We start from the raw sequence: 22,696 nt of genomic DNA, 5'->3' as shown, positions 1-22,696 counted from the left end.
TTGACTGAATGAGTGGCTTTGATCACTGTAACCCGATTTACCAGTTCAGTGACTACTTAACTCTCTCAGACATTTGTAAGTAACAAAAGATAACAATCAAATTGAAATAGGATTACATGATACCATTATTATGATTATATTATGATCATGAGAAGGAGGGGAAGCTCGTCGCTGGTTATATCGTAGATAAGAGGTTTGAGAAGCTTCTGCTTATGACATACAATCATTGTTTCACTTCTGAACATTGAAAACCTTGTTATATAAGCCAGGGCAGAAATTACAGAGCAAGAAGCTGGACACAGCTTCGGTGTTATGCAAAGTTTTCTGTAAAACCATCAGATACTCCTTGCTGCTCTTATGACTGAATATGCAGAAGCAGCTAAAGTAATAGTAACGTAACTTATTACTTTTAAAACCAGTAATAACTAAGCTAATATAATTACTTTTTAAAGAGTAATACATAATAAGTAACTTATTACCCTTCCTGAGTAACTTGCCCAACATTGCTCCCAGCTCATGATAGTGTTTCCGGTGAAAGACTCTTATTTACTCGTGAAACAGACACAATACGCTGTTGGAAGATTTTAAATGTTTCATGACAACAAAAAAAACCTTGAGCGTAATGAGCGAACACGTTGGACCGATCGAAACACCGCCACCGTGCGGGGTCCGTAACAGAAGCTCTGGACACCGAACAGAAGATGCAGATCACTGTATTGCTCATTATCAAAGACCCGTCACTGTGTTTTTTTAGCATTAAAACAGCAGCGATTTTCGGGGCAAAGCAGACGACCCACGTGACCTACCCACTCACAGCAACGAACCTTAATAAACTAATGTCAAGTTTCTACAATCACATTTTTCGAGACAGGCAATGGTATTGAACGAGAGGCAGTGAAATGCATATCACACATCAATGGTCAAAACAAACACAAACATATATATAACTATATATATATTAGGGTAAAACTATACACAAAAAGTCAGATGGGGTGGGGGGAGTGTGTACTCTACATTACAGTGTCACCTAAACAAAAAGCCCTATTTCAGATCGCTGGTTATTTATTAGAGAAATACTTCATTCAACCCTTTCTAAAAAAAAAAAAAATACACAGTTATTCAACTAAACTAGGGTTTGTAGAACACATCAGTGTGTCACCCACGCTAGTTATGTATTCCAGATAGTTTAACATCAAACAAAAAGGTTTTCAGATACAGGAGGGGTTTTGTTTTTGTGGGGGTTTTTTTTTTCCAAAGACAACTCAAAAGTGCAACATTGGGACACGAATGAAACGAAAACAAGTAACCACAGCCCCGATAGCTTCATTTAAAACACACACACACACACACACACACACACACACACACACACACACACACACACACACACACACACACACACACACACACACACACACACACACACACACACACACACACACACACACACACACACACACACACACACACACACACACACACACACACACACACACACACACACACCCCCTGATGGGCCCAAAGAGCCACGGGAAGTGTTTAAATTAACCTTTTTTTAACATGAAAAAAACAGAAAGATAACAAATCCAGCACTCCAGTACTGTACTTCAGTCAGACGACCCGAGCTGCAAAAACCTTTATTTCTGTATACTTGAGTAAAAATAAAGTGCCAGTGGCAGCTGCTCCGTGTGTCTACTGTTACTACAAACCAGCTCTAGTGCATGTAACTACATCGTTTGGTCCGAGGCCACTGGGCCACAATGTCCCGACAAACCAAATTTGATCTCCCCAATCATGTGTGCTAGGCTACTTCCTTACTTTTCATTTTATTTATTTTTTTAACTTATCTAGGTGTAGTTTTCGTGAGGTTTTTCCAGGACCAGTGAATTTGGTTTCAGGTGTGAAAGCCCGTCAAGAAACAGCAATTACTTAATATTCAAACAACATAATTGTATTAAGTGCTATTTCGCATACAAACGCCACAGAGAGCAATTCGCTCCACAGCTTTGGCAACCTCCCCACTTTTTCGAGAATTTAATTCCAAAGTTTGAAAAATACTTTGACGTCTTACTCCCGCTTAGCGTGATGGTATGAAAAGTGAAGAGTCATTTTTAAGTTTCTTTTAAAAAAATAAATCGTTTTACTGATAAAATCCATCTATTTATGTATTTTTTTGGGGGGAAATATTAACTCCTAATATTCAGATAGCAACCAGACCCCCCCTCCTGGTCATACCGTTCTTTGGCGATTCAGTACAACCACGTTTCAGTGTGCGTGCCTCATCTTTGGAGGAGTCAAGATTATACATGTTAATTTGAGCGGATAAAACTTCCGGGTTTTTTAGTTTTAGTAGCTTAGAAAAGTACCGTCACAAAAAAAAAAAATGCACGATGTGATATCTAAACTTTTCAGTTTCAAAACTGGGAAGACTAGAGCCATGAATGCCTCCTGCTACAGATACACACCAGTGTCTAACATTGCAATCAAAGACAGGAGGACTTGTGACGATGAGACGAGCGCCTTTTAGCAGCGTTGAAGCAGTGCAGTCTGGGTGATGAAGGCTGTGCAAAAATAATGGCATTCTGAGGTCACCCCCCGCGCCCTTTTCCCCCTCTCTCAACACCTTCCAACGGGGCGGCGGCGAGGTGTGGCTCTTCAATGGGGGGACTGCGAGGACGACGACGACGAGGCGGAGGAGGGCTGGGAAGGCAGCAGGCCGTGTGTGCGCGAGGATCGGTGGGGACGCGGCTGCTGGGAGGAGGAGACGGCGCCCGGATCAGACGAGTTCAGGCCGGGGCTGCCCTCGTTGACCTCTGTGTCGAGCTGGGCCGGACACTCGAAGTGAACGCAGTGGAACACCTGCAGGGGAGATCACAGTCAAAAACATCCAACTGTGGAAAAATCACCAGCACCAAACAAATCAATTCTTCTGTTAATCCAGGCAGATATTAAAACAGTTCAGGTACCTGGGAATTTTTTTGAAAAGTATGTTGTTTTGTGAGACGGATCAAATTTCCTGATGGGGCATGATTCATTACCTCCACCAAGAAGGTTATGTTTTAGGGCTGTATCTAACGATTATTTTCATTATCGATTAACCTGTCGATTACTTTCTCGATTAGTTGTTTGGCCCATAAAATGTCGATCATGTTTCCCAAAATTCCAAGATGATGTTTTGTTTTGTCCACATACCAAAGATATTCAGTTAACTGTGATAGAGGAGCAAAGAAACCAGAAAATATTCACATTTAAGAAGAGGAATTGAACCGAGAATCGATTATCAAAATAGCTGGCGATTAATTTAGTCTATTACTCGTTTAACTGTTGCAGCTCTTATGTTTAAATTGCCGTTTGTTTGATTGTCTGTCTGTCTAGCTTCTTTCAGACATCGTCCTGAACTTCTCCGGAGGGTCTGTATGCGAGAACGCGAATGTCCGCAGATGTTCCTCCGGACATTCTCCAGAGTTTCTCCTTCAGTTCCTGCCCAGTATATTCGCTGGAGTATGTCCGGAGTCAGCCCATGTGAGAGTACAGCAGGAGAATCTTCGGAGAATTCACAGAGAGCGAGCAAGTGTTGATGACTGTAAACTCCACTTTCCCTATCGGAATTATTGTAAAGCCTCTTGCTGCTCTACCCAGACGCCACAGAATGCTCCAGAGTTTTTCCCGCTGTTGTGAACGCGCCGTGACGAGGACACAATATCCTGCTGGGTTCGTCAATATATATGAACGGCAAAACTCCGGAGAATGTCTGCGGAAGGTTGTTCTGGGGTTCAAGTCTGAAAGAATAGCTTTAGTCTGCAGGATTACTCAAAAACTACTGCACCAAGTTCTATAGAAATTTGGTGGAGGGGTGGGGAACGACCCAAGGAAGAACCACCTAAATTTTAGAATGGTTTCCTTATTTTTTTTTTGACAGGACTAGCTTGTTTTTTTTTAGCTACACATTTCAATTTTTGTTTGTTTCGTACAGCATTGAATAAAGAAAAGAAAACAAGACAGAAACCTGACAAACACAGTTAGACGTGTTTTCACCTCGTTAGCAGTGTTGTGAGTCCCGACGATACGGATGAAGGACGCAGGCTGCTTGTCAAATGTCAAGGTTTGCCACGATCTGGAAGAGGCGACCATAAGGAAAAGACAACATTAAAACACAAAAATATGAAACGATACAAGCATTTGTATTTACCACATTTCTGTATATCATAATCACGTCTTTCTGTCCGACTCTAAGACATTGTTTATAAACTTTAAAAGGAAAATTATGGGTTTTTTTGAAAGATCAACCAGTGGTTCAAGGTGACAGGTTTTTAAAGACAGACAGACTGAATGAGGCTGCTCATGGCTTTGTCAGAAAATAAAAAAATCGAATAAACTAAGAATGAACAATATTAGGCATCAAGATATACCTGGGACAGAGGGTAACTACTAGAAAGAGAAATGACCTACTGTATACAGAACATGCCGTTTTGAACGACCTTTGGATCCGTGTCAGAGACATGTTGAACGGGGAAAGAGCGGGAATAAAATCAAGGAAGTAAAAAGAAGAGGAGCCCCACCGACACGCCGCCCTGGTGCGGTCGACCACCTTCGTCCACGTCTGCTGGTTGGTGGAGGCCTCAACGTAGTAGCTGTAGGACCGCTCGTCACAGTCCCAGAGCAGCAGCCTGAAAAGAGGCAGACGATACTGTTTTCTACTTCACCGTCATCAATCAGTATGAGGTTGTGGAAACCCTTTTCACCCGTAATGATTTGAAAAATCTGAATCGTGTCTAAAAATGATGCTGCTTTTAATCGTCATCAGTTGATGCAACAGCTACAACGTGTCCAGATGTACCGTAAGGACCCGATGGAGTAGGGCTGAGCCAGCTGAATGACGATGGCTCCGGAGCCCAGCTGATGGCAGGTGTAGCCGGAGTCCCAGTCGTAGTTGCGCGTGTCGCCGTTGAGCAAGGCGTTCCTGCTGCGGCTCACGCCCTCGACGACACTGGCACAGGTTGCGATGGTTGCCACGTTCTCGTCGGGCACTGCGCACACGGTTGAAGACGTTGTTGTTACGCATTGCATGGCAGAATCACTACGAGGACGAGGACTCTTTGTTTTTTCTTACCCACAAGTCCGTCATCCAGGGTGAACTGGCGGTTGGTGAACATGCATTCGAAAGCCACGAGGTGGAAGACCTTGTTGACCGTGTTGTGGGTTCCCACGATGCGAACGTACCTGAGACAAAATGAAACAAACCACAATACAACCTTCAGACAACCAGCTGACAACGGACACGACGGTTCCACCGCTTCCAACAGACTAGAAGCGAAAGAAATTAATACTATTCCCTTTTTAATAATCTCCTTCTGTGTTTTAATATTTTATTGTCTATTTTTCTATTGTTTCTTTCAGATTTTGTTCACATATTGTATACAGTTTACTGTATTCCAAAGTTTACGTTCATGTCTGTCCAGACTCATATAATTAGCACCATTTTTTTTAAAGTAGAATAATGCAGTCAGCATGTTGGACAAGCACCATGTCTGCATTCCTAAGGACAAGCTTGGGTCATATCTCCTGAATGCTTGCATGTCTGCTGTAACACTGTGTTACCTCAAACCGGGGCACGACCACACATTATTACAAATTGTCTCCAACAATGTTACCTTGTTTTTAGTTTTTTTGTCTAACGAGGTGAGAAGAACAAGGTTATTTGAGATCCCTGGAAATATGCTCCTCTGTCCTGTGCCAAGCGAACATCAGAGCGGTTTGTAATAATCCAAACCACCTGAAGACAAATCATAACTCAAAACGGCGAAACTCTGCAGTCGCTACGTTTGCCAGGTTCAAGCGAGATACATACTGTATATGAGCAAATGGCACTGACGAGCCCTCAGAGCTTGGGAAGGATCATAGAAATAAAGGAAATATTTTGTTTCGACTCATCCTGCCATCAAAACGGCAAAAGATGCTGAACTATAATTATGAGTACGTGCGTTTCATATTTCGCGAACATGCTTAACCTTCTCCATGACCGTAACTGAACCAGGAGCCAAACGTTTTTTTTTACCTGCAAACCTGCGGAGTGAAGTACAGATTCTGCCAAGAACGGCAGAGGAACTTGGAATGGTCCACAACACGCACCCAGTCCAGCTCGTCCATCGACACCTCGATGTAGTAGGAGTACGACCTTCAATGATTCAGAATGACATTTTAAATGAGAACACAACCCGACTCATATCGAGTTTGTACTGATACATTAAGTCAGTGTAATGAGGTTCATTGAAAAGCAAAAAAACACAATGCCTCTTAAAATATGAAGCTGGAAAACTGTCAGCAAGGATTTCATAAGAAGCGATTCATTTTTTGTTTTGCCAAGAGTTTGTTGGGACCAGCAAAAACTAGATACCAGCACTATCAATCAACCACTTCAACAATAAATTGAAGTGTTCACTTAGATATTCAATAATAAAAAAACACGTCAATTATACAACAAATGTCAAAAGGGAAAATTCAAATTCCACTTTGCTAGTTTGTCACTTTTTCTCTTGAGTTATGAGACGACCTCATCTTACCGACTGTCCCTGTCCCACAGCAGCAGGCGAACGTGGTTGATGATGAACGACTGGCCCAGTTTGATCTGGATACCGGCCCGGCCGTCCTCTTCGATGGGGTGTCTGGAGAAGCCGTGGTCCAGGTCGTAGTTCTGCGTGTCCCCGTCCAGCAGCGCCGACTTCAGCTCCCCTTTCACCACCTGAGCACCGTACTTCATGGTGGCGATGTTCTCCTCTGGAACTGTACAAAAGAGCAACAGATGTAAACGAGATTCCATTTCTTCCACTTACAGTTTGATGTGATTCCTGAGCAGAGGGTGGATTGAGAGCACTGACTGAGCATTCCCCGATAGCTCAGGTCCATGTTGCGGCTCTCGGAGCGGATCTTGATGGCGTCCAGCAGGTCGTCCGGGCTCAGAAGGCCGGACGGTCGCACCACGTTCAGCATCTCCGTCAGGGTCATGAGCGGCAGCCGCACCGCCGACATCACCTCGTGCGTGTCAGCGCCGTCCACGTGCTGCCGACACCAACGGGACAGGGCCAGGAAGATCTCCTTCTCACTGGCGGCAAACGAGTTACGGCTGACCACGGTCAGGAGAGCGGTCTGCGAACGACAGTCATCTCAGGTTTATGTCATGCCAAAGGCACAAAAGACATTTGTTTCTTTGTAAATCATGACGCAGATGGAGAAATTAAGGACCCAATGTTACAAGAACAAAAGGCAATTCTGATGACAACTCTTTACACACTATTCCATCATCCCGCCATCCCGTTATACCTTCGAGAGCATGAGGAAGCCGTCAGAGTTCAACACATCCGGCGCGTGCCGGTCCATGTAGGCACAGCAGGCGGTGCTGAGCGTGCTCAGGGAATAGAGGCTGGCCACGTCAAACACCAGGCAGACGTTGTTGGTGTGCAGGACGGTGCGCAGGAACTCGGAGGTGGAGTCCTCCAGCGGCTGCAGGCCATAGCGGTGCGCCAGGCCCAGGAAGTCCAGCACCACCTCCTCCCGGGCGGAGCTGAGGCTGGCGCGTCCCGTGTACAGGTAGTGTAGCAGCATCGAGAAGGCTTCGGCCCGCGTCTCCTCCAGAGACACCTCCGCCTGGGGCTGGGACTCTTTCATCCCACCATACAGCAGGGCCCTAAAGGGGCCAAAAAAACAAAACGAGGGGAATAGAGGAATCACAAACAAAGATATTGAGTTACTTAGTTGCCAAACCCCTTGTGCAGATAACACAGCTTGACAATGCTTTTTGCAGCAGCTAAAACTTTTATACTGTATGTATTTATTCTTGATTGATACGTAATATGGGATTTTTCTCTTCTTAGGAGATGATCCAGTTCATAGATATTGTCCACACTAAATTCCGAAAGCTTCAGTCTGTTCATGCCGGATTCTGATTTGCTGGATTCAACCTTGAGCCTTCAGTTCAATTTGAATTGACCGATATCGGTATCAGGGAGTACACGATATCCAATACTGACGCATTGGCCGAGCAACGATTCCCTGTCGTTATCAAACCTTTATGACACGACAATGCAATTGAGGCTTGATGTTTGAGTTTAACCATAAACTTTATCGTTAAAAAAACAAAATAAAAATGACAAATACAACCAAATAAATAGAACTTTGACATATTTTACTTTAAAATGTAAAAAAAAAAAGCATATTTAAAGGCTGATAATATCGGTCGGGCTCTAAACATATCTCTACTACTGGCCGACCGATAGAAAAACAAACAAAATGCATTTTACGTTAGAATGTAAACATTGATGCACTTATTGTTTATTCGGTACGATAAAAGATTTCATTTCACTCACATACATCGGAGGGGCCTAAAGAACTGTTCTTTTTAAACAAGCATTCGCCTCAACTGTGTCCTTTTTCTTCTACCGATGTTCTTTTACTTTATAAACCAATTTCTTTTATTTTTATATTTCTTTGGATCTTGTTTGAAAGTGCTCGATATATCGGCCGATATTATCGGTCGCCCGATGATGATATCGGTCGGGCACTGGTCAGTTTCTTGTCGCACAAGCCCAGACGACCGTCGGTACCTGAAGTAGTGGCAGCGCGCCGCCAGGATGACCCGGTGCGCCGGGAAGCGCTTGCCCTCCACCACGAAGGTGACGTCGCTGTACTCCTCGCCGAGCACCAGCGCGCCGAGCTGCTCCGACAGCAGGTGGATGTGGTCGATCTCCGACACGGAGGCCAGCGGCCGCAGAGGGTGACTGTTGCTCATGGTCGACCGGGGGGGTGGGGGTGGGGGGGTTGCCTGAGTCACATCTGAAGGAGAACCGGCGAAAGAACCGAAGTCGAACCGGGAAAAAAAAGGAAAAACCCCAAAACCTCGACGAGGGGAGGCGAACCGGCGCGTAGCTAGCTCGTATGCTAATGTGGCTAACTAGCGAAGCGCACGATGCAGCTGCAGGGAAACAGCACAACCAACGGCCGGTGACAGTTTGTTGTTGACGTTTTGTTTATAAGAGAATAACCAAGGTATGGGAATAAAACTCCCCCAACGTGTGGTTGTTTACAGCCGCTGGTGTCGCGGACACTTGACACCTGAGCAGACGTTAGCTAACAACCCGGATATTTCCCTCCTCTTCTTCTTCTTCTTCTTCGTCGTCTTCTTCTCTGGGCGTTAAAAACGTACCGAGCAGCTCGTTCACTCCCGGGTTCAAACGAAGACAACTCGCGGCTCGTTTCTTCCACTGTGCTTTAGAAACAACTACAACAACCGAGCGGCAAATTCACAAATTCTTCCCACATCAGACACACCGGAAACCAATTCTGGGTCAAACGGGGTCAACGGGACAAGGCACTTCCGGTTCGCGAAGCCGACTTTTTTTTTTTCAAATTAAAAGTTTGTCGGAAATGGATGAAAGTGATGGAAAAATATATTTCCTTTTTCATAGCTTTATTGTGTACCAACAGTCGTATACATTTTCACTTCGATGTGTAGAAATAGAACATTTGACAAAACATGCCGGCACACGAAAAACAAAACAAAAGAACTGCAAATAGTTAAGTTAAGTATGATTTTCTCGCATTAAAAAGCAAACAAGCCGTCTTGTGCTTAACTTGTATATATGTTTCTATTCGTGGTAATTTGTGGTAATTCTTGTGTCACTGTGCCGTGTCACCAGGTCATATTCCATATATGCCATACATTACCCTACCTGTACATTGCACAATGAATGAATAAGGCAAATCAGATTTCACAAGGACAATACTTTGAAATCTGTTAAATATATATATATATACATAGCTTTTTCTATAGTATTTTCTATAGTCTTTTGTCTTCTGTTTTTATTGTATATTTTGTAATATTTTTTCATGTTTTTTCATGTTGCCTTGACTCTGCTGCTGTAACGAGTGAATTTCCCCGGTGTGAGATGAGTTAAGTTTATCTTAAAGACTCTCTCTTGTTCCCAGTCTGTAAACTTGATAGAAATAGATTTTGTCAGTAAGGTGTCACTTCCTCAAATTATATTTATTCTGCCTCATATCTACCTTCTAACTAACTTCTTCATAGTTACATGATTCATAGGCATATTTTCATATTCATAGGAATTTTACAGTTTTCGCTCACTCAGCTTATTGTGTTGTTTTGTTAAATGGTGGCATCATTTGCAGTAAGTTGTATAACTATGTAATGTCACATGCCACCTCCTCTCATTTTGCTTTGAATTCATAACCAGGTCAAAGCTAACGGAACTAACAAATACATGGTGAAATTATTACACATTGAACAACTCAGATCAAATAAAGACTTAAAACATTAAAAACGTAAAACCCGCAACAAAACCTTCTGTTTTCGAATCCTTTCATATGAATCCATCCTGAAACTGATCATACAAAGAATCCATAAAGTAAACCAGTGATCCAGTGACAAGAGTTTTGATTGTCTCGTCAGTTGACGCTGGCGTGGAGGTCGGAGGAATCGACACAGAAAACTTTCACAGTGGCGTAAGTCACTGCGTTTTCATCATCGTCAGTTTTACTCCGAACCTGGGAGGAAACAGAAACCACACAAATTACACAACAATATACGACATGCACTAACCACTGTGACGCACACAACTATTGTGCAAAGAAGCATTGATAACATCCAGCAGCAAAACAGCGACGCACAAAGCAACGCGAACGCACAATGCAGTGGAGCACAACATTCTCTTTCATTCACCAACATCATCACCGGTGCGACCGGGCAGAAGACATACCCCGACGTTACTGCTGCTCTTCTTTGTGTGGCTGATGTAGGAGTAGGAAACGCCATCTTCAGGATCAGCCTGCGCAGCGAAGAGACAAAATGATGACGTCTTAGTGCGTGCGCGTCCACCCTGATCTAACTTCATTCCATTCTACGTTATCACATGATGCAGGCCGTTCACTTGTATTACTTCTGCCCGGGGCGATCGGGTCGTCTAATGATGTTTTTAAAAGGTTCTGTTGCAGCCATGTTCTGTTCTGGTGTATAGAAGAGCAAATTCAAGCGAAAGGCAGGTGTGTCTTTGGTCTAAACAGCGTCTTAAACTCACATCGTTGTCGTCCGCCTGTGTTTGGTGCGCTGGGAAGACACAAATGGGAGTTGACTTGAGCTTCCACCAAACGATCCAAAGTGTCCTTATGGTTTCATCGAGAAAAAGTTCAGCTTTCATCTCACCTTTAGTTCTCCTCCACCCGATCACAGCGAGCGTTATTATAAGTGCTGCCACAACCACAGCCACGCCGAAGTACAACCACCACCAATCTGGAAAGATGATAAGGAAACTTTAAGCAGTGTGGTTTTATATATTTTGGCTATTTCTAACCAAATCAAATTCCATATTGCAGACCTTTTGGCTGACACTTTTGTCCAAAGCAACTTGCAATCATCGATTTGTGACTCGTGCCAGAGATAGGCAGGTAGCATTGAGAGCCTTGCCGCAGGGTCCACACAGTGGGTCTTTAACCATGCGCTGACCGGGAATCAAACCCCCAACCTTCACGTACCAATGTTAAAGGTGTAACGTACCAAGCTATACCAAATATCAAAGTAAACGAAACGCACTCGACTCAAGGTCCACAAAGTTCCAAAAAACATAACTACGAACAATGAACTAATTTGACCATGTTGTCATTTTTTCACGTGTAAGATTTACGACAACAGAAGAGACGATGATCTCAGACAAAGCAAAGTGACGGCGAAAGAAAGGAGAGATTGTAGAGGAGGACGTGTTTAAAAATGTTCACCTCTTCACCTTTTGGTTTTGTCGAAGCACCACCGGACGCAGACGCTGTCGTAGTCTCTGTTGCCTGCGTTGTTGCCGTTTCTTTGCCGTCACCTGGACAAAATGAACAAAGCCAGAAAGCCGATTCCCTCCTTAGAGAACGCAGAAGTGCAGATAGCAAACGCTCGGTGAAAGACAGAGACAGTGTGTGCCTCATCTCAGAGTGGACTAAAATCACACACAGTTTGGTTATCTCAGCTAAATGAAGGTTAGATCATACTGGGACTATACAACATCTTCTTAAATGTTTTTCTGTTATTTATATATATACGCATCTTTTCCTGTCAACTAAAGCAGAAGTATCAGGTCCGATTTCGCGCATCCTCCCTCCCTCTCTCTCTCTCTCTGTCTCTCTTTCCACTTTGCTTCTTGAGTAACTCTCTAAATTGATGCTTCTCTAAATAAAGTGACGTACCTACTTCCTGTAATAGTCAGGCATCAGATCCTCTTTAGTGACTTTCTTTCTTTTCTTCTCTCCTGTGTCGGTTGTTGCTTTTACAGACCTTTTGCTTATACGATCAGCACGAGCTGATATGAACTCCAATCCTGTTCATGATTGTCTCATTATCAAAGATTACATTTTTTCTTTTATAAATGAACTGTGATAAAACATAGCTCAAGAAAGTCCTGGATCTGCCCCATAATCCGTTCCAATCTTAATGTTTCAGTATATTGTTCTAACAAGACATTTTGCTGTTAATACTTACTGATCATAAAAACTTGCAGATCATACACAGTGTCTTCACCATGTTCTCGCCCCGAATTGTCGACCTGAGTGCAATTGTATTGACCGGCATCCTTGGCTCTCACCGTCTTCATGTGCAGAGAACAGTCGCCTGTAACTGTCTGTCTGTCTCCGTCAGGTTGAACACTCGGCGTTACTTTCTTGCCAGAAGGGCTGAAAGTCCAGATGATGCCGTCACATTCCCCCCGAGTATCTCTCACATTTTTACAAGGTAGCCACACATCGACTCCAACTGTGACCTTGAACGGAACAGGGTTTTCGACAGCGACTGCTGAGGACAAGGTCAGACAGAAACGTCACTCCAGAGTCCACTGTAAGAAGTCAAAGGAAAGTTCCTTGTGTGTTCGCATGACTGAAGTTAAAATGTGTTAATTTCTCTCCTCACCTGTAAACTGGAGCATTGGTGTCAGAGCCGAAAACATTTGAATCCATCTGAAGACATCCATTGTTCCTTTTTCTCTCCCTTCTCTTTCTCTTGATTTCCTGCTCTACACTTTGCTTGCAGCTTGAGCTTTGTACACAAACGCTCTGTTCGGTTTCACAGTGATGATTGGTAATGTGTGACTTCCTCATTGCAATGTCATTTTTGCAATGTTTTTTTTTCTCTACTTTTTTGTCAGGCGTTGAATTTATGTATTTGGAGCATGTACACAATTTCTTTTAATTTAATTTTAATTTCTCTGCAGTTTTTTCGGCCATCTCATCCGTCCACATTTTTCAACCAAGAACTTTCATTCAATTATCAAAATGTGCAGCTCAATCAGGACGTTCCGGCTTGTATACAACTTTTTCATAACTGTCATACTTTCTGAAGTATTCAACGTTTTTCCTCATTTTTGCTCCATCAATATGAATGGAGGGGATTTTCAAAATGTGCAAAATTTCACACTTTCCGTGCATTTTCAGTTCTTATCCACTCATTCATACTTTCGGCTACAAACTCCATTCAACCCTCAAAATGTTCCACATCTCTCAGGCGTTCAAAGTTGCATTCAGCTTTTGAATCCCATTAAAACTTTTCCAAATATTCAACTGTGTTTGAAGTGAACATTTGTGTGTACGTGGCGGAGTGTTCACAGCTGGAGTGGAGAGGAGAGGAGCTTTCTCTTCAACTCGCTCTGATTCCAGCAATTTTCGCTCTTCATACATAACTTTTACATCAAAACGTGGGGATTGTTGGGCTCTTTCACACAATGTGACTGCTGAAGCAAACAGACTTACATTTTTGGCACTACAGGCCTCCGAGTGAGAGGGGTGCCCACCAACTTACTACGTCATACCAACATTTTGAGCTGGTAGGCAGAGAAAAGGAATCTTGTTATCACCTTAGCAGTTTTCATGTCTTACCATTCATACTTTCAGCTACATGTTCCACATCCTTCTTCGTACATTGGGCTCCCTGATAAGACCCAGCCAGACAATTCTTCACTTTTCCAACTCTTCATACTCCTTCAGCTTCTTCATCCAAATTCAAGCCAGCAATCCAGCTCAGCGTCCGCCTTTCAGCAGCCTGCATTCACACCGCAGTCTCTTCAGAAATTGCCTTCTTCTTGTACGTTACAAAATGTTTTCGACACTTGTATTCAGAGGTGGTGGTAACTTGTAGCTTTTAAGGGATTCACATGGTCAACAACAGTACTCAAGAGTAATATACACTGACTACACAACATTTTTCATTTCTATTGAATTGTCGGGAAATGATTCCCAAACTGTACAACAATCACTTAAGTTCTCCTTCTTTTTACCCAAATTATTTTCTTTGAGGTACTGAAGAGATCTTTTGTTTATACTCTGTGAGGCCAAGAACTTTAGTTCTTCACTTTTAGATAATCTTTTCGTTCTGTGAGATCGTTCGGTCCTTCCCTGAGATCATTTGCGAACACTCCGAGATCACGTTTATATATTTTGGATTTTTTTTTCTCCAATCTTTATTTTACAACTGCACGAAATTCAAATTATACCCCCCCCCCCACAAAAAATCTTATTTTACTTTATTGCATCGTATTACATTTTATTGTATTATATTAAGTCAACTCGTATGGTTTGCTTGTAAATTATCATAGGGTTCACAAATCACATTAAGTTTCATCCACAGTCTTTCATACAGGAATGAGTATAAGGAAAGTGACCTGACATGACTTCTGCTTGATAAATGTAAAATACAAATATATATACATATATATATATATATTAAAAAATAAATTTGATATTTCACGGGGGAGGGGTGCCCTCCCAATTCAATGGTAGGGGAAACACTGTATTGTATTGTGTCGTATGGTTTGTATCCCATCGTATCATATCACATCGCATTGTATCATAATGTATTGTACTGTATTGTATTGTTTCATATCGTTATATATAAGTTTGTATCGTAAATTATCATTGAATCGTACTGTATTAAATAAAGATTAATAACACACCCACACGAGTAAGCAGACACACAAACTAAAGCAATTGACAGACAACCACCACTTTCAATTGTGATATAATTTGACGGGACTTTTGGAAATGGTGCTCTGAAACAGTTTATGACCATGTCTGTTGCGTTCCTAAGGCTTTGGCAGAAGACGGATCCATGTCGGTGTCGGTTATCTTTTAAATTAAAACAAAGCAACACTCTGTTGAAGGGGAGACCAAATTTTTAATATACTTTAGAAATGAATGAACAGATATTCTTTTATATCAGATATAAAAACCTTTTTTTTCCTCCCAAAGATGTGAGATGGAGGTGACCTGTTGTTTTGTTTTTCTTTAAATATATAACTGGAATGAAAACACATGAAAACACTGCAATAGAAAAGGGGCTGCTTTTACAACATGAACACAATTTTTATCTTTTTTACGTGACGTCACAGAGGTCGAGAAACCAGAGCCAGCAGCTGCCTGCCTCCGTACAGACCATGTAAGTTTAAAAAAACATAATTGCGAGGTCGTGTGACAAAGTCAACACAAACTGCTTCTCTCGGTAAACATGGATGTGCTCGAAGTATCTCGAAAAACTTTAAAAGAAAAAAAAACAAAGGATGTGAAATGAAGTATGTGAAAAACGATTCCCTGTTAAAAAACAAAAACATAATATACAGACAAAGTAAGACTACATCCACATGAAGCCGTGTCATTTTCAAAAACACATTCTACGTAAGAAAACGCGCAGAGTTTTTGTACAAACAACTACGAAGACGATAATCTTGTCTTCGCCCTCGTGGGGGACGAAACCCTGTTTCCGCGCAGCTGCACGCCGTCCTCACGCACTGTACGTTTAACGTATAATAATGACTTTGATCGCACGTCAAAATTCGACAGTCTCATTATGTCAAAGCGACATATTTTAGATTTCGAGTTTTTGTCGTGGCAAATCTCCGAAATCCGAAGATTTAAAAAAATGTATTTCAGCTCTTGATGAGGACATCGACACCAATAGAGGTGGGTAACAGGGATTTGCCAACTGATATGTATCGTTTTTCTTTGCTTTCATGATTCACACGCTTAAAACATGCTGTTTTGTAATAGCTCTATCTTTTTAAAAACGCTCGCTCGGTGTGGACAGTCAACTGAAAGAGAGTGTGTTTTTTTTAAATTGAGCCGGATCGATGTGGAGGTACTCGATAGATCAGTGCGACAGGGTTAGAGATAGAGAGAGAGAAATAATCGTCACTTTCTCTTCGGTTCACGGAGGCTTCGGCAGCCCCGTCAGCTTCGCGGTCCCTGATTCGACGCCGGGCCATCGGAGGAAGAACTTCCATCCGAGCCCTTTTGAAAAGGTAACGAGCCAGAAGCCGGAGGTCGCCTCCTGCGCTCTACACGCTTGGCTGGTGGATGGATCAGAGTGGCTGGTCAAAAAAGGATTTCAGGAGACGTCAAAGTTCGGCTCCTTGTTCTTCCCGGGTTTTTTTTCTTCTTTTTTTCAGTTTTCAGTGCAAATCAAGTGAGAAAAAGTCTTTTCTTACATCCACTGTGCCTCGCACTGACGGAGCTGGAACAAAGTGCCTCGGTTTTTCTTTTCTTCTCTTTTGTGTGTGTGTGTGTGTAAAACCTCAGTAACAAAACTAGCATCTCAGTTAAAATAACAAGGGAAAAAAATATACACAAATATATGTTTACAATATATTATGTACATTTTTGCAGAAGCGCTTTAAAAAGAGGAGGCGACGCCGCCTCGTCAAAAGTCTTCATGAAGACAAAAGTGCCGTCGCCGGGGTTTTTTGCATCATGTAAACTCAAAAGCTGCTGGAGACGACCTGGAAAAATTGCGCATAAATTTCAACCACATAGAATAAAAACAAAAAATACACAGCACGTCAAATCTCCGGCGACGACACAACGTCTTCACAGCGTCAGGCAGCGTGTTGGCTCATGGGAAATTGTGCTCAAGTTGATTTCAAAACTCCCTCCTTTGTATTGCAGTGTGTCAAATCTTTTCAACTGTTGCCGTCCGATGTGAATCAGATGTATCGGACGGGTCCACTCCAATTTTTATAAAATCCAGAGCCGTGGTCACGGCGAATCTTGGACCTTCAGCAGCGACTTGAGCTGAACGGCCATTTGCTCTCGGCTTTGGTCGCCGCGCCGCGGCTCCTCTTCCCCGACCCAGTGGCTGGGGGGTTTGGGCAAGACACTGGGTGAGGGCGGCTCGCTGAACTTCGCCCCGGCGTAGACCTTCTCGCCGTCTTTGAGGTACTCGGCCGCGCTTTCGGCGAGCGGCGAGCTCGCGGCCTTCACATTGTTGGACGGGTGGAGGGTTTTTTTCTGCTGGCAGGCTGGAGGCTGGTGGAGGGAGGGCGGCTTGTCGGGACTGCTGTTACTGCTGCAGTGCTCTTTCCTCTTCGTGCTGTGAGAAGCATCGGCAGATGTTTGGTCCTTCCTGGGCTTGTGGCTCCGGTTGTTCGCATTCTGGGTCACCTGATCGAGCCGGGGGAGGTTGTGGCCGGTCTGGCCTCCGGGCTGCGTGGCCCGTCGCTCCCGTCGGCCACCTTTGGATTTCAGCAGCTACAAAGTAAAGAAGCAGTACAGTTATTCACCCAACGCTATGGGGAACGTAATCTAGGGCTGCAACTAACGATTATTCTGTCGATTATTTCCTCGTCCTTAAAGCGTCATAAAATGGTGGAAAAAGTCAATCCGTGTTTCCCAAAACCCCAAGATGATGTTTTGTTTTGTCCACACACCAGATATTTAGTTTGCTGTCACAGAGGAGCAAAGAAACCAGAAAACATTCCCTTTTAAATAGCTGAAATCAGCAATTTTTCCCCATAAAAACCTATAAATTGAACCGATTAATCAATTATCAAAATAGCTGGCGATTAATTTAGTAGCCGATTACTTTTCATTTAATCGATTAACTGTTGCAGCTCCAGATTTAATCCTACTTTTGAACTTGTGAAAACTGAATCGATGTCGTCATGTGGAGTGTAAAAGTTTATATTTATACTTTGGAAACAAAACGTGCAATAAAAGAGGATTCTACCACTTGGGGTCAGCAGAAACAAAATTGACATATCGTATCTCATGAGCCTTTCACAGACATATCAGTATCAGTGCTTATGTTTACCACTTTAAAACTTTTAATGTACGGAATAAACAATGCAGAAATGGGCATTTATGTTTACATTTTATGTAAAATAAAATTTCTTAATTAAAATGATATATATTTGGTTGTATTTGCATTTTCTTTTTATTTGTAGTTATTTATGATAAAGTTTATGGTTAAACTAAAATATCAAGCCTCAATTGCATTCATTTGTCATTACATTTGATAATGGCATCATAGGAAATCTTGTACTCCCTAATATCAATATTGGCCACGAAAAATCCACATCAGTTGTTCTATGATCTTATATTATTATATTACACCAACAGTGACCTGAGAAAGATGTCAGTGTTGTGTTACCGACCTCTTGTCTGGGAATTAAGTACGGAGCCAGAGTCGGGACATTGCTAGCTTAGCTTTAGAGCTGAAGCGATAAATTGGCTATTTTTGACATTTAAAGACACCATGTTACATTGCCACATGTTTAGCTTAAATAAGTGAAGTTTATTTAGTACCTAATGTAAATTGGAGATTACATTTTTTTGATTTTCATTCATTAAGTTCATGGTCATTTGTTTAAAGGGTCAGCTATTAATATTTCATTTAATTTCTGTTGGTTTCAGAACAATATTTGTTAAAAGGGAGCAATCTTTCAGTTTCCGCCTGAACGGGTGAGCGTGTTACTGTCGCTTTAAGGGAAAGGGTTTCTCTGCGTGGCTTTGAAGTTCATCCGTCCGTTGCTTTGCAATTGGTTCGTTCAGTTGAGGCTCGAGCAGCGACCGAGCCACACGGTTTCTTTCTGATGAGGAAGACTCATGTAAGAACCTAAGATTTACAAACTGTGGAAGTTTTCTCTTTTTAGAGTCATGTGGCCGATTTTTTCCTTTTACCAATTCATGTGTACGAGTTAATCCAAGAAAACTGACAAGTCTCACCCCGCAGCTCTACCTCAAAACCTAATTCATACGTACACCAAAGTTTGGCCAAAACCTTAAACACGGATCACATTTCCATTGAAGCTCTTATTGTGGTAAATACGAAGAACGCAGCAGGAGATTGTCCGTGGCGCGATCGAAAAAGAGCACAAGATTTCCTGGAGCATTCAGCCAAGAAGGGGTGGAGCCTTGGTGGACGCCCGCTCGCCCGCCGTGAAGCTGTTAGTGTGCAACAACAACCAACCCTAACCCTGATCGAATTAAACGCTGCATTTGAATGCTTTCAAAGTGTTAAATCAAAGAAAATATGTGAGGGGTTAGGAAGTCGCCATATATTGAATTCCAGGGGACGTGACAACACGCTATTCTTATCTGGCTGATGGTATCGTGTTCTCGGTCGCAGGCGTACCTCAAAATGTCCGGACTTCACCGCACGGCTGAAAACGACTGTACAGACACATTAGTGTTCGCCCATAATAAGTGCAAACCTCAACAAGTCAATAACCCTTTGTTGAGTGACGACGTTTAACTCACTACTTCCTTCATCGTGAAACATCCGGGGCTGTGACACCTTTTGTTTTGAGACGTTGCAAAGACCTGCTGCTTCCGCTCCCCTTTGATTTCACAGGCACGCCTGTTGGCTATGTACAACTTGAGGCATTTTTTTTTTGCCCCCGGCGACGCAGCAGGTACAATGAGGAAGACGGGCTTGTTCGTCACATGACCACGTTCTTCGCCACAAAGATTAGTAACTGCGTCACCTCACACTGCCTCGGTGGGTTTAATCTCTATAAAACCCACATTGTCTGAAGAACGCATTAACATTTTATTCAATTACCAAAGTTAAAAATCTTTAAAAAGGAGAACTTGCAAGCATGTATCTTTTTTAAACACTGATATGAAGTTAAACATTGATTTGAAGTGTTGATTATTTTTCTGGTTAATCGATGTCAATCGGTCGTGTTTTGGTTTGCGATTGCGATTTATGAAATCTCCCAGTGACCAAAAAAAAACAGTACAAATTTAAGTTCTCTGTAATGACGAATATGGGCATATATTCAATATATATTGTGAAAATTTGGTACTTCAAATTATTCAAAGACGGATAATAATAATGTCAACTCATTTATCTAATTTAATAAATCAAGACGCTCTCGGGAGAGGAAGGATATATGTCGGTCCAATCTGATGTACTTGCACTTAAATTGAGTATTTTCATTTCATAATACTTCCACATAGTTTCTTTAAAAATAATGGTTTTTTTCCCCGGCACGTGTAGAGATTCTCATCTCTGTAGCATAAGTTTACTAAGAGTTCCACACTGCAAGAAAAGCTTTTTGTTGAGCTACAAATTGGAATAATATGATCAACTTTGAGACTATTCAAATTTTAAGTAAACGGCTCTCGTGGCTCATGGTGAAACTTCTGTGAGATGATGGTTGATCTGGTAATAAGTTAGAGCCCGACCGCTGTGGATTTTAGGGGGCCGATTCCGATAGCTCTATTAGGGAGTACAAGAGTCCTCATACCCATATATAGATATAGATATATCTATATATCTATATTATATTTAAATATTTCAATGATTCCTAAGATGTCGTTATCAAACCTATATGACAGAAATGGAATTGAGGCTTAATATTTTAGTTTAACAATATAAATGTGTAAAATTTAGAAATAAAAATTACCATAATACAATAAATTAAATAGAACCTGACCCAAAAATGTAACCATAAATGAACAGTCAAAGGCAGATAATATCGGTATCGGGCGCTAAACATATCGGCCGATACCGATAAACGTCTGTGACAGGCGAACATCGACCGATACATCGACCGATACATCGGCCGATATTATCGGTCGATGTTATCGGCCGATGTATCGCTCGGGCTCTAGTTAAGAAGTGAGGTGATTCTGATTGATGAAGAGCGAATAACAACAACGCGGTTCATGTGTAACGCTAACGCGTGTGGACGGCCAGGGCAGTCCGAGCCCCCTCGGGGCCCCGGACCACAGCCCGGGAGCTTACCTCTCTCCCGGCGGCGCGTCGGAGCGGGTGGAGGGTCAGCCCCGTCTGGGCGGCGGCAGGGAGCTCGGCGCCGGGCTGAGTCGCGGCTTTGTTGGCGGGAGACGCCGCCAGGGTGTTGGTGGTGTTGTTGTTGTTGTTGTTGAGGTCGGACAGGCGGATGCCGGGGCCGTTCCTCGGGGCTTTCTGCTGCCGCAGCGCCGCCGCCGCCGCCGTCGTCGCCGTCGCCCGCAGCTTCCTGCCCCCTCGCTTCAGCAGCGCCTGCCTCGCTTTGTTCAGCCCATCGCGGCTGGAAATCAGCGTCGCCGGGTTGTTGTTCTCCACGTCGCCGACGTTGGCCTCGTCGCGGCGGGCCGGTGATCCGTGCAACATTTCCCCGCGAGCGGCGACAACATGAACCGGGCTGTGGGAGTCTCAACTCCGCGGCTCAAAGAGGCGCTCGTTCAAGCTAACAGCTTCGCGGGCTAACAGTTAGCTAAAGTGCGATCGTTGCGACGGTCTTATCCAGATCGCGCCTCCTCGGAAATAACAAGTTGCCGAATGTCGCAGGACGTTGAACCGTGTCGGGCTTTAAATGATTTCGGCCGCTGAGAGATATCGACCGACGTGTTGTTCTGAGATGGCGCGTCCGACCCCGTACCCGACAGCCCGTGAAAGCGGAAGTAGCACAAATGCTACGAAGTTAGCTAAAATGACCCCCCCAAAAAAAATTAACTTCCGGCCATAGCTTTCAAAATAAGACGTCATGTTGACGAACTATGCCACGTAAATAGATCGATAGTTACTTTATTTATCCCAAGCTGGGACATTCCGGTGTCACAGCAGCACGTTTCACACCGCACACTTTAAAAATATATTCAATATACGCACAAATAAATAAACACACTAAATAAAATGTAAATAAAAGTACTGCACTTATGTGATTTCATTTTGGTTTATTCGATATTATCTTTTCATGCTACTACTCAGAACAAAGTGTTGCACTTTTTTTAATACTCCCCTACAAATATCTGCAGACTTTGATTATGAGAGATTTTAGTCAACTTTATTGTCAATTCCTGCAATTTTGTTCCAGACACACAGAGAAATTAAAACGTTTATCTCTGACCCCGTAGTGCAATAGTACAAACAAATAGAAAATAATAATAAGATAAATTATATATAATAAATAAATTCAAAATAGCTCAAAAAGTAAGAATGGGCTAAACCACAAGGTAAACAAAAGCTTAAGAAATTGAAAAAGTGCCACAAAAAGGAAACAGTATGTGAAATATACAGGAAACTAAATGAATAGAATAAATTGAGAATGTGCAATATAAAGGAAATATTGTACAGTATGTGAAATATACAGGAAACTAAATGAATAGAATAAATTGAGAATGTGCAATATAAAGGACATAGAGTGCAGTTTGAACGTAATAAGTGTAATGTAAGTTTATTAGTTTTATATACTGTCAAGACATTTGAATTTGGAATATATGAAGGCTTTATGCTTAACTAAAGGTAAGACTAATCGATATGCTGTACAAATTAAAAAATATATCATTTATTTTTTTAAGGAATAATAATACTAAAGTCATTTTTCATGTCCTCATATTTTCAAACATTAAGATTTACTATTCACCTTTACATTTAAAAAAAATAGAT

At 42.5% G+C, this 22,696-nt stretch overlaps 3 protein-coding genes across 5 annotated transcripts; all 3 read right to left on the bottom strand.

Annotated features, from left to right (window-relative positions):
- Positions 1-569: 569 nt before the first annotated feature.
- btbd9 (BTB (POZ) domain containing 9) lies at positions 570-9,330 on the bottom strand. Its single transcript, XM_035617622.2, has 10 exons — positions 8,598-9,330; positions 7,318-7,681; positions 6,876-7,143; positions 6,561-6,780; positions 6,056-6,175; positions 5,111-5,220; positions 4,838-5,027; positions 4,560-4,667; positions 4,036-4,114; positions 570-2,859 (listed from the first exon to the last, which is right to left on the bottom strand). The coding sequence occupies exons 1-10, from the start codon at positions 8,780-8,782 to the stop codon at positions 2,656-2,658; spliced, it is 1,848 nt and encodes a 615-aa protein (XP_035473515.1). The 5' UTR covers positions 8,783-9,330; the 3' UTR covers positions 570-2,655.
- Positions 9,331-9,443: 113 nt separating this feature from the next.
- Positions 9,444-13,129, bottom strand: LOC118290171. Of its 3 annotated transcripts, XM_035617628.2 has the most exons (7): positions 12,947-13,127; positions 12,524-12,832; positions 11,787-11,870; positions 11,210-11,296; positions 11,085-11,113; positions 10,767-10,835; positions 9,444-10,554 (listed from the first exon to the last, which is right to left on the bottom strand). In XM_035617628.2, the coding sequence occupies exons 1-7, from the start codon at positions 13,005-13,007 to the stop codon at positions 10,456-10,458; spliced, it is 738 nt and encodes a 245-aa protein (XP_035473521.1). In that variant the 5' UTR covers positions 13,008-13,127; the 3' UTR covers positions 9,444-10,455. The 3 variants fall into 3 exon arrangements, with proteins under 3 accessions (XP_035473521.1, XP_035473520.1, XP_035473519.1); XM_035617627.2 differs by having other exon boundaries at positions 11,085-11,296; positions 12,524-12,829; positions 12,947-13,129; XM_035617626.2 differs by having other exon boundaries at positions 11,085-11,296; positions 12,947-13,128.
- Positions 13,130-15,182: 2,053 nt separating this feature from the next.
- On the bottom strand, positions 15,183-21,719 carry pnrc1 (proline-rich nuclear receptor coactivator 1). Its single transcript, XM_035617625.2, has 2 exons — positions 21,053-21,719; positions 15,183-17,547 (listed from the first exon to the last, which is right to left on the bottom strand). The coding sequence occupies exons 1-2, from the start codon at positions 21,419-21,421 to the stop codon at positions 17,056-17,058; spliced, it is 861 nt and encodes a 286-aa protein (XP_035473518.2). The 5' UTR covers positions 21,422-21,719; the 3' UTR covers positions 15,183-17,055.
- Positions 21,720-22,696: the final 977 nt, after the last annotated feature.

Source organism: Scophthalmus maximus, chromosome 18 (genome assembly GCF_022379125.1).
Source record: "Scophthalmus maximus strain ysfricsl-2021 chromosome 18, ASM2237912v1, whole genome shotgun sequence".
NCBI lineage: Eukaryota > Metazoa > Chordata > Actinopteri > Pleuronectiformes > Scophthalmidae > Scophthalmus > Scophthalmus maximus.
The sequence above is the reverse complement of the archived record's forward strand: the minus strand, read 5'-3'. Positions and strand labels throughout refer to the sequence as shown.